The sequence below is a fragment of the Mastigoproctus giganteus genome, chromosome 10 (assembly GCF_048544385.1).
Source record: "Mastigoproctus giganteus isolate SK-2022 chromosome 10, ASM4854438v1, whole genome shotgun sequence".
NCBI lineage: Eukaryota > Metazoa > Arthropoda > Arachnida > Uropygi > Thelyphonidae > Mastigoproctus > Mastigoproctus giganteus.
The window spans coordinates 121,992,062-122,004,594 of NC_143584.1; the positions used below are offsets into that span (position 1 = coordinate 121,992,062).

At 36.8% G+C, this 12,533-nt stretch overlaps 1 protein-coding gene across 1 annotated transcript in view; it reads left to right on the forward strand.

Moving 5' to 3' along the window:
* The first annotated feature begins 5,706 nt into the window (after nucleotides 1–5,706).
* The window catches only part of LOC150079261 (uncharacterized), a 123,726-nt gene continuing 116,899 nt past the window's right edge, over nucleotides 5,707–12,533 (forward strand). The window contains exon 1 of the mRNA XM_090383360.1: nucleotides 5,707–5,956. Within this exon, the coding sequence (XP_090239486.1) occupies nucleotides 5,927–5,956 (30 nt within the window). The 5' untranslated portion in view covers nucleotides 5,707–5,926. The remainder of the gene's footprint in view (nucleotides 5,957–12,533) is intronic.

The following is a 12,533-nucleotide window of genomic DNA, read 5'->3' on the forward strand; positions in this document are numbered from 1 at the left end:
GTTTCAAAAGATTGTAAAGATTGTAAAGAAGTTTCACATAACTTCCGCTTTGCGTACTCGGTACAACACAATTTTTTTTAATCAGTGACTCCATTATTTTCTCTGGAACAGATGTTAAGCCTACAGATCTGTAATTACTCGTATCACCTTTAGATCCCCCTTTATGAATTGAGGATATCATCGCACATCTCCAGTCCATAGGAACTTCTTTGAATCCAATGATACTCTCATAATTATGGCTAAGGATTTGCTTACCTCCTTTACTGCCTCTCTTAACATGATTGGATTGATCCCATCCACCCCATTTTCCATTTTTATGCTCAGCTTCAACAATTTCTCTTCCACTTTCCTCTTAGTTATCAGAAAATTGTTTAGGTCCTGTTAGAGTTTATCAAACTCTAACAGGGACCTAAACAATTTTCTGATAAACTTGGCATCCTTCTCCCCAGAAGAATTCTTGCTGTGAATGTAGATGCAAAATTCCTATTCAATGTGCCTTCGTGGGTAACACAGTACCGGAAACTCGGGTTTTTCGTTCAGAAAAATAGAAAATCGACCTCAGAACACACGAATTTAAAGTCGGTATACAAGAGTCAATATGGTTAGTTGCTGATGCTCCTAAAACCCTATAACAACAACAACAACCTATTCAATTTTTCAGCAACCCGAGCAGGGTCATCAACGGTTAACCCATTGACGTCAAGTTGCCCAATATGATTCAGCCTCTTCCTTCTGCTGTTAATATAGATTACTAATAATCTGCCTTAGATTGCCTAACCTCCTTTGTGACTTGATTATAGACTGATTTACACATACCATAACCTTCTATGTCACTTGATAAATTGTCATGTTCTTTTTTTCTGTGCCATGTGTCTCAATAGTTCATCTGACATCCATTTTGGTCTTAGTTTTGAACGGCATTTCTTCGTTGGTATGAAAAGCTTTGTAGACTCTATGATTTCTTCTCTGAAATATTCTCATTTAGAACTTGCTGTTGGTAAGTTCTAAATGTTCATCATCAATTTGTTCCACTGCTTAGAATTGAGCAACTGGCTGAGACTACTGTAGTCACCTTTATGAAACTAAAACCTTTAAAGGCATAACTACTGTCACTTTTACAGTAGTAGTAGTGACATGTTATGCAGCATCAGCCAAAAAACAAAACAAAAATTTACACAACCATTTCCTCCAAATGTTTGTCCAGTTCCTCCGTAAAGGCAAATTTCCGCATATCCATTCTACATCTGACTTTCCTTAATTTGATTTTATGCCCCCTTAGGTTCGTAATCTGAACAAGTGGAAGAATCCCATCAGAATTCAGCGTGCTCAACCCATTCAAGGCCTTATACACCTCGGTCAGATCACCGCGCAGGTGGCTAGTCTCCAGCCACTGCAATTTGCAGAACTTAAGCCTCTCTTGGTAAGAGGATCCCTTCATTCCCCTCACCAATCTTGTTGCCCTTCTCTGTACACGCTCAAGTAAATCTACATCCTTCCTAACATGAGGCCTCCAGACCTGTACGCAGTACTCAAGACGTGGCCTGATCATTGCCTTATACAGAGGAACAATCACCTCCTTCTCCCTGCTAGCAAAATTCCTATATATCATTGACAAAACCCCATGACCTGCCCTGGCAGCCTGTCTGCATTGCTCAGAAAACTTTATATCTGACTGCACAATTACTCCCAGGTCTTTTCATTTTATACCACCTTAAGTGTAGTACCACACAGTTGGTACGTTTCTCTGGGGTTACTTCTACCCATATGCAATACTTCGCATTTGTGAAGTTTAAACTTCAGTTGCCACTTCTTAGCCCATCTGCCCAAATTATCTAGACCCTTTTGCAGTACCACACTGCCATTACTGTCATTAACAACCCTGCCAACCTTTGTATCACGTGTAAACTTCGACATTAGGAATTATATACAGGGTGTCGCAAAAAGGTGTAACCAATTTTAAATGTTTATAACAAATGTAATTTTAACGATAGAAACACAATACCTGCGCTAAAAGTGAGAAAAGCAGTTGAAGTTTTTAATCCAATAATCCGTTCTCTTCTTTTGCAGATTGTGACGGTTGTCCTGAAGTTTAAGTACAGAGGTAACAAATGGATCCCTTGTCCAAAGCATATGTAGTGGAGTGGTTTATTGAAACCCGGCCTAAAACGCAGGTTCAGCGTAATTTCAGGAGTAAATACGGGATAAAGCCACCAAGCGGTAACAGCATCAGAAAGTGGTATTAGCTATTCAAGGAAACTGGTAGCGTCCATCCTAAGAAAAGCCCTGGTCGACCCGCATTGATGCAGGAAAGAGTGGAAGTTGTGAGTGACGCATTCGTTCGTAGTCCTCGAAAATCCGTTAGAACAGCAGCACAGCAACTGGCCATCCCCAAGACTTCAGTGCATAGAGCACCGCCCCATTAGGCTTTGAGTGTGAGGAGGTCTATTGATGAAAAGTTTCCTGGTCGTTGGATTGGGCGTGATGGTCCCATTGCGTGGCCACCACGTTCACCAGATTTATCCCTTTGTGATTTCTCTTATGGGGATTCATCAAAGACACAGTCTACAAGACCCCTGTTTCCTACATCGCAGACTTAAAGCACAGGATTATAAATGCAATTACCATGATTTAGCGTGACATCCTTGAAAAAACATGGGATGAACTTTATTACCGATTAGATATTGTTCATGTGACAATTGATGCACATATTGAATGTCAGTAAAAACTTCAACTGTTTTTCTCACATTTAGCGCAGGTTTTGTGTTTCTATCATTAAAATTACATTTGTTACAAACATTTAAAATTGGATACAACTTTTTGGGACACCCTGTACCTTCATCAATATCATTGATAAATATAGAAAACAACAGTGGACCCAACACCAAACCCTGTGGGACTCAATTAAAAACATTAGTCCACGAAGAGCAGCACCCATTGATTAACACCCTCTGTGTTCTCCCGCTCAACTATCCTTTTATCCATTGTTGCAATTTACCCTTAATACCATTCTGCTCCAGTTTGTACAGTAGTCTTTCATGTGCAACAGTGTGAAAAGCTTTTCTGAAATCAAAGTATATGATATCAAAATTATTTTTTGCATCCAGTTCCTTTGTAACCACATCATAATAACCAATCAAATTTGTCAGACAAGACTTTCCCTTAACAAACTCATGCTGTGTCTGAATTATTGCTGCAGTCTTGTCTAGATGACCCTGCAATGCATCTTTAACTAGTGACTCCATAATTTTACCCAGAACAGAAGTTGAACTAACTGGTCTGTAATTACTCGTGTCACCCTTCGACCCCCCTTTGTGAATTGGGGATACATTTGCACATCTCCAGTCCGTGGGGACTTCCTCTGAGTCCAAGGATGCTCTCATAATTATGGCTAAGGGTTTGATTAGTTCCTTTGCCGCCTCCTTAATATAACTGGATAGAACCCTTCCACCCTATGTGCCCTCCTTATGTTGAACTTCAACAATTTCTCCTCCACTTTGCTCTCAGTTATAACAAAATCATTAAGCACCCTGTTACAATTTGATAAACGTCTGGCATTTTTCATCCTTAATAACTCCTCATGTGTGAATGTAGATGCAAAATACTCATTCAATTTGTTTGCTATCTGAGCAGGATCATCAACAGTCGAATCATCGATACCATGTGGACCAATCAGAATCATCCCCTTCCTTTTACAGTTTATATAAGTAAAGAAATTCTTCCTGTTTTTCTTAGCGTCCTTTGCCAAAGATTTCTCTTAATCTGCCTTCGCCTGCCTAACCTCCTTTGTGACTTGATTACAGACTAGCGTATATCTGCCATAGGCTTCTGTGTCGCCAGATAATTTATATGCATCCCATGCATTTTTCTTCTCTGTCACTAGTCTCATTAGTTCATTTGATAACCATTTAGGCCTTGAACAATATATCCTAATAGGTATGAAACTTTTAGTAGCTTCCAAGATTAATTCCTTGAATGCTTCCCACTTAGAATTTGCTGTTTGTAACATGATCAGTTGATCCCACTGTACAGAATTTAAAAACTGTCTGAGACCACTGTACTCACCTTTACGGAAGCAAAAACCCTTTCCTTTCCTTTACCCCTGATTGTAACTATATCTTTAAGTAAATTAATTAAATTATGCCTTTAATTAAATTCCAGATTAATACTTTGTGATCGCTGCCACCCAACGGGCTTTTTTTTGCAATTTCTTAAAACTCGAAGAATCAAGGCTGGTATATGTGATTGAGAGTTATTATTATTATTATTATTATTAATATCCATATGATGCAAGGAAGCCTGAGGCTTATGCTGCACCAGGAAAAAAAAAAAAAAAATGTTCCCGAGTAACCCTGAGAGAGAGAGAGAGAGAGAGAGAGAGAGAAAAGTAGAAGGGAATCACCAAGAAAGAGAAGAATGATGATATCCAGCCTAGGACCCTGGGTGTGCCAAGCCCATACTCACCAGATGTGAGCCCCCGGAGTTGATAATTAAGCTAGAACTTAGCTTGAATTTATCATGAATTTTTAAGCAGCTTTTATATCATATATTTTACTTTCAAGCCCGTAACTGCTAAATACCGTGCTGGGTTTTGTATTCTCTTGATCTCTTGTGAACTCTGATCGTGTGGTCGTCCCAGAGTCTAAGCAGAAAATTTATTTACTTAACACAAAGCAACTTAATATCACAGAACACAGTATTTTTTCCAAGTAACTCAGATTCTGGGAGGACGATCGCTCTTGCTGGATCTGCTATTGATTTCCGAATGACTGCAATAAAATGCAGTCATTCGGTTCATGAATGACTGCATTTAATTAATAAATGAAATTAATTAAATTATGCCTTTAATTAAATTCCAGATTAATACTTTGTGATCGCTGCCATGTGTGAATGTAGATGCTTTTCATTTCGTTCATGACTGCATGAACAAAATGCCATAAGTCACTGATTAAGCCTTTTGGTGAGAAATGGATGGTCTGTCCTTTATTTCGTCCTCCTTAATAGTGTCAACATCTTGTAATGTAAAATATGCTATTCATGTTTTGTTTTTTTTTTGTTTTGTTTTTTGTATTATCTTGTCTTTAATGTTTAAAAATGCATATCCTTCTCTTAACTCTTCTTCTTTTAATTATTATGACCTTGATTTTGTTTTTCATTTAGTCTTATATTGAAAAATATTTGCTTGATCTTTGATTTTTAAACATATTTTTAAGCAAGAGCTAGTAATCAAGTTTTTGATTTGAACTCTATACTGTAATTTGCTTTCAGGATTCCACAGATATACTCTGAAATAATTCCATCCTCTGATAATAGGTGGTGCTTTTGACATCCACAATTGGTCCTGTGTTTACAGGTAGTTTTAACTTGTAATGTAGGTTTACGTAATCTGGTGGTGGTTGGTTTGTTTTGCTTGGTGGTGGGAATGACTCATTTAACTAGTCATTTGTTTCTATGCATTTTTCCGTATCAAGGTTATTTTTGAAGAATGGGCAAGGAAACAATATCTTATTCTTTTCATATAAAGCAGATTAATATGTTGCTTTAAAAAAAAAAATGGATAGTATTATAAGCGTGTGCGCGATTAGCTTTCATTGTTACCGGTAATAAAAGTATGTTTGATTTGTTACTCTTAGTTCAAAAACTGAGCAACGCTTTAATTTTGAAAATAAGCATGCTATATTCCCTTCATTTAAATCTAGTAAATGGTAATTAATTATACACGCCAAGAAAGAAAGAAAAAAAAAAGTTGACAAATTTTGGTGTAAGGTAAAGAAACCACATTTAACCGTTCGAAGTGTGGCCTTTCCACAATTTAGTTAATAGAGGGGGGGAAATGCAGAACAGTAAACATCAATAATAACACAGCCTAAAGGTGAGCTCTCCAAGAACGGACACTGCCACAGAAAAGATGGTTTGAGTGTTGTTGAACATGCCTCGATTAAACTTTTTTCGAAGAAGCGTAAGTAAACGTTTATGTTACCTTGTCTCCCCATCCTAGTTATTTATTTTCAGTGAAAATTCCGTAGTGTTAAATAGTAAAGTTTGATACATGGTGAATTGTAGGGAAGTTAGGGTACAGCTGCTTTAGCCTGGATGAGTCCTCTGGGTTTTGGAGCATTATAGCAGAATGATTTTTCTCACCTATGCTTTTCTTTCTCACCTATGCATAGCAAACAGTAATCTTACCCATTCATTTCTGCTGAGGGCTGATGAGCCCCCTCCATGTGTATTATGTGTACAGCTGTTACTGTGATAGGCCTCAAGTGGCAACCTGTGCTTAAGGCTGCTGCTGAACATTACTTGGAATAGTAATGTGTATAAACAGGGATGATGCTTAGGATAGGACTGCCAAGCTGTGCAGTCACCCTAGGTGCCAGTTGGCAGGGTGCTAGACTTTAGAATACCTAGGAGCAGTGGTGTCAGTCAATGAAGAATCTTGTATAGGGTGCCTATTCAGGTTAGTACTTGCCCTAAATGTAAATTAATGCATATTCTTATAAATAAGGAAACAGTGTATTGCAAGTCTATACTCAATTCACCACCAGGTCATCAATATTGCTACTGGAGCATTTGGAATATCTGTTCAGAATCTGTATGTTGAAGCAGTCGAACCACCTTTGTTGCTTTGGTGTAAGCACTTGCTTTTACAATATACCTTTAAATTAAAATTCATGATGGAAAAATCTGTATTAAAATCATCAAGTCTGCCAACTGACTCTGGTATTTGTGTCCGAGAACTACTCACAGATATTAACATTATGGTAGGCTTTCACCCTAGCTTAATCAACTACTGTCATGCAACTTATCCATTAAAAACTGGGGAAAAGTTGTCACTCCATTCTCTGCTACCTGCAACTCTATGCTGCCCAACTAACCAAACACTTGGACTCCATCTCTCTCTCCCCCCACTCCACGAATGGCAGTAAGTCATTATCATTTGTATGATCTGTTGCCATCTTTCCAGATGATACCTTATCTGAGATTCTTGATGGATACAACACATCCATAACACAGTTGCATGTTATAAAGCTAGCCTTGCACTACATTATAACCTACAATTGCCAAAGGTGCATGATATATATAGATTCTTTAAGTGCATTATAGGTTTTATCAGAAATGAGATATAATTCTCATGCAGTCCTGACCCACAGGCAGATAATATGTAGCTAGTTATTCTAATGGAAACATTCATTGTATGGACAGGTCACAAAAAAGCTATATCAAGTGAAACCTGTAATCGAACTCTGGCAGTCTGGTCTGTGCAGGAACTGTAGGAAGTTGTTCTTTCTTGCCTATGCATAGCAAACAGTGATCTTACCCATTCATTTCTGCCGAGGCCTGATGAATCCCCCCCCTCCATGTTTGAAAATTGTGACACCTTTTGAACTGCTTGTCTACCTGGGTGTCCATGTTATAGACATGAATTTCTTTTACATTTTACTGCTTGTAGCCATCTTACTGAGCTTTATACACCCAGTCAAATTTTATCTGACAACTATATGTCTGCTGTTTTTAGTTATCAATATTTGTAAACCTGTTTAGAATTTAAGATTCTAAGATATACCTTTCATATATTTTTATCTTTATATTTACCATAAACACATTTTGATATAGTGACTTGTCTTTATAGGTCACTGAAACCTTTTTCATATATATCTCTTTTTTTTTTTTTTTGTGTTTTTTATAACCTGGTTTTGGCAACTTATAGCCTCAATTACTGATGCACCAGTAAAACCCAAATCAGGCTTATAAATAAGAGAAAAAAAATTAACTCAGCTGTAATATTTCTGGTAAATCTTATTCATTTCAATGGCCCAGAAACAATAATTGAATAAAATTGTATCTGCCATTTTCAATAAAATAATTTCAAACAAACATGGCAAATATGCTTTTCACCTCAATGCAGGTTAGTAATAATAACTCAGTACTACTTAGCCTTTAAGCAGAGGAAAGGAACTCAAGCCCACTGCATAAAGTTCCTATCTCAACCACTTGTAGGTGGGCAGGGTCATGCAAATGGGGGTGTACTGAATGTGATGCATCTGGACTCCAACACTGAAGGGGACCACAAAATGTTTTTAAAATGGTTATAATACAGCTGTAACAAAAGAAAGGGAGCTCCCAAAAATAGCCATGCACCTGGGCCCCTAGATATCATTGCATGGTCCTGGATGGGTGCACCTATCTTGTGTGAGTTCATCTAATAACTACATTATTAATAAATTTGTTAAAAGGATTAAAATTATATTTAATAGTGAACAAAATATCCATATTATCCTTGGGATAACACAATACCAGTTTTTCAGCATGATTTGGAGGGAGGGAGGGTTTTCTTCACCAAAATGACAGTCTAGTCTATCTCCAACAAGTCCTAATTAATGCAATTTAAACTTGAGATCATACCCAATTTGGAGAAAGAAACTATAAAGATCAAACTGGGGCTTAATCTTAAAATTGACTATGTCAATAAGAGGAAGGAAGGCATAATTATTTCTTCGGCAGAACTATTCCAGTGATATTGTCATGTAAGAAGTAGTTCATCATTCAAAAACTTCTTAACCTGTTTAATATAGGCTACTGTCTCCAGACAGGCTTAATCTAAGACCCATTAATTCAAAGGATGTATCACGCTTAGCATAATTTATCAATCCATCTTTAACAATCAACAGATCAACTGGCAGTTTACCAGCCAGTATCAGTAGCAACTGCCCTACCTGCTCAGGTAATGCCCAGTAGAGCAAACCTCTTAGTCGCAAACAATTGCAATGCCTTTCACAGTCATGTTAACAACTCTTTAGTACCAAGCCTTAGAGCAATGATTCTCAACCAGAGAGGTGCATCCCACTGGGGGTGGCCTATGAGGTTCTCAAGAGTGGCATTTGTAGTTTGAAAAGGTATTTTCAGTACCATAAAGAAATACCTATTTGTAATTTTTAAAATTTTTTTTTAATCAGAAAGTCACAGAAATACAGTATATACCTAAGATCTTATTATGAAAATAATTACAGTTTTGACAGCATCATCTGTGACACAGTAGTGCACTGCACATTGCTTCTCATTACTCCATAAATGTGCTACTAGCACAAACAGTATGAAGTACGACATCCGAGAATACTAGTTACAATAGTTGCATTCTTATACAGGCACTCCCCTACTTGTATAATACTCAACTTACATAAATTCAACTTTATGTAAGTTTTTGCTGGCTGTTGCAAACTGAAAAAAAAAAAAAAAATACAGAAATGTATTTTTCATCCCATAGGAATAAATGGAGGTATTGTGAAAATATCGTAATGTGAACCCAATAACAGTTTTTTTTTTTTTTTTTGGTAATTCGTTCCAAGATCTCGGAAGTTGAAATTTTCGCTATATAACTAAGCTAATTATCTCTCTAAAAGGTAATTTTTATAATGGAAATTATATTAGTTTAATATAAATTTATGTCAAATAAGCATAACATAAAAATCTCTTTTAACTAAAGGGTGCAAAAACAAAACACACGGCCAACACATTTACAAAAATTGCTATTGGCTGAGAGGAAGGGCTACATGGTCCAGCCGGAGAATGCACTACACTTTCATCGTTATAAGAATCAGTTTTGAATGCCTTTGCGATATTTTTCTAAAGCACATTTCTGGAGGTCATGACTGTAAAACATTAAAAACAATTTGCACTTTCCAGTTTATTGGGCTTTTCTGTTAGTGCAATCAATTATAAATGGGTAGGAAACTTGATCTTATTGCATTTGCGATAATACCGATTGCTGGAATTGTGTTCTGATAGCAACAAAAAAAAAAAAAATTAAAATTTGACGAGTTTTATATCAAGTATTGTTTTATGTATATTGCAAAATATGGGCTGCAAATTCCTCAGTGTGTTGTATGCCTTAAAATGGTGAGCATTGATGCCGTGTGACATTCCCGATTGGAATGACATTTGAACCAAACCACCCAGATCTAGTTAAAAAAAATCGAATTTTTTCTGCCAAGCAACATTCCCTGCAGCATATAAGATTGGACTGTACTGGAACATACTTTTAGGAATCCATGAAGGCTGTGAAAGCTTAGTATAAAATACTTTTTTTAATCGCAAAGCAAAAGAAACCCCTGGTCATTGGAGAAACTCTCATAAAGCTTTGCATTCTGACTGCTACCAAAATTTTACTTGGAAAGGAAATTGAGAAAAAAATTACAGAATATTTACCTGTCTGATTCTACAGGGATTTGCCAAATTGATGAATTATCTGAGGATATCAAACTTCAAATTCTACAGAAGATCAAATTATCACCCAATCCATCTGTAATGCTACTAAATAACACTGACTCAAATCTATAAAACGCCTTTATTATGATAATGTAAAATAAAATAAAATACGTGCGTGCTGTTCGTATAACTGTATATTAAAATATTAAAACAAAATAAAATAAATGTATAACAAGAATAAAATATATAAAATTAAAAGCAATAAAAGTTGTTTAAAATCACTAGAACCACTAACACAGGAGCTTTCAGCAGCAGCAGCCACCTTCATCAGCTGTGGTGGTTGCAGGATGACCGACAATCTATATGCACCACATACATCTCAGCAGGTCTGTGTCATGAACTATGGTGTCTGCGCATGGTTCACTTCTCATGCATTGGAATCGGAAACTGGACGGGCCACTCTATCTTCTAAAATCTGCCCAGTGACAAGGTAGTGAATTATGTGAAAATCATTGCATTAAATTCAGCATTTTCTTTGCTTTGTGAAGATTTGAATGCTGACCACAAAGCTCTTCCTATACTGAGGTTTCTTGGTTATCAAAGGAACTGACTTACTATTACTGAACTGACTTACTATTACCAAATTAGTTGATATACAACAAAATCCCCATAGAACCAACCACTTGTAAAAATAATAGGATATGTAATTTTCCACATATTAATATTAATGTCAGTGGTGGATTTAATTTGGGATCACACCTTTCACTTGCCAGGACTCCTGGAAAGTGCCAAGTGTGAAAATATCAAAATAGTTAAAACAAGTTAAATTGTCAAATCTTTGTTCTTCAAAAGTATTATGTTGTTAATTTATTATATAATATTTTAAAATATTATATATATAAGAGTTTAGGATATAAAGACAGTGTGCATTTACATGCAGTATAATCCTTGCATCTTGTTTCTTGTCATTTATTTTCTATTAACTGTTTGGTTATACCTCTGCTGCCTTTCAAATTAATGCAATATAAATCATCCATTCTTCATATTTAATATTATGAAAAATGCACTTAGATGCAAAATAAGTGAAAATAAGTACATTATGTGAGTTTCTGCCACCCATTTATATGAACTCTAGTGACCAATACAATTAATATAATCATTTTGAATTTTATTAAACTTATTCAATGAACTCTTTCTTTTGTGTGGTATTAAAATAAAGAGATATACAACCTTCTGTGAAACTAATTGGTGTTAGTTCCAGGTGATGATTTAGCATGGGAAAGAAGAGGTTGAACCTGTGTAAGAAAAATCTTGGCTAGAGCTTTCTAACTTCAGTGCACTTATGGGTTCATATAATGGGTGGACAAGTGTTGTGCCTTATTTATGGCGGCTCTTGAATATTAGTTCCACTCCATTGTCATGTGCTCTGATGGTACACAACTGTGTAAAATCGACAGAAATGACTACAGTACTGTATTTGTATAGTCTGTATGCTTGTATTGTTTAGTTATTTCTGGCTGTATTGCTACCTAGTAGACTGCTTCCCAGCACCTGTGAGGAAGCATGTCATAGCTATTCATTATACCTGTCTGGTGATACAGTACCTAAATCGAACTTTCCCTGAACGATAGATCAGCCGCATTGGTCCCATTCATTGGCCACCAAGGTCCCCAGAGCTCACTCCGTTAAATATTTGTTTGTGGGGATGAATGATAAAGTGCAGTTTACAAAGAAAAGGTGAATACAAGAGACGAATTGCTTGCTCGCATTTTGGATACTGCTACCCTCATAAAGGAATGCCAAGATGACCTCAGAAGAACATCAATAAATACAAATAATGTCATTTATCATTCCTTAATACCTCCCATAATGGCTTTGTGCACGCCAGTTTCAAACAGCTGTCTCCGTATCCATTAAGAATCGGACACATGTTTATATGAACCTTTTAACTTGGAATAATCGATACTAGAACCTCCCAGAATATTTACCATTCCTCCTGAATCACCCTGTATATGCGCATATATTGTGTTCATGCCTTAGGGTAGCACAGATGGTAGGATCGCTGTCCACCTCACACTGGGTGGAAAGACCTGAGTGCAGGTCCAGTCGATGATGGGAGGAATTTTTAAAGGCCTTTTCACAACGCTGTTTAGTCAGTCGATTTGAGGCGAGGGTAGCATGGCCCTTTTTGCGGATCCCATTCAGTCCACTAAGGACAAGTCTGGAACAGAAATATGTGCCAGACTTGTCCTTAGTTGACTGAATCTTGTACCTGTAGATAGTAGTGAAGCCCTGTGGTGCCAGCCTTGCAGCATCAAGAGATGGTGCCTGCA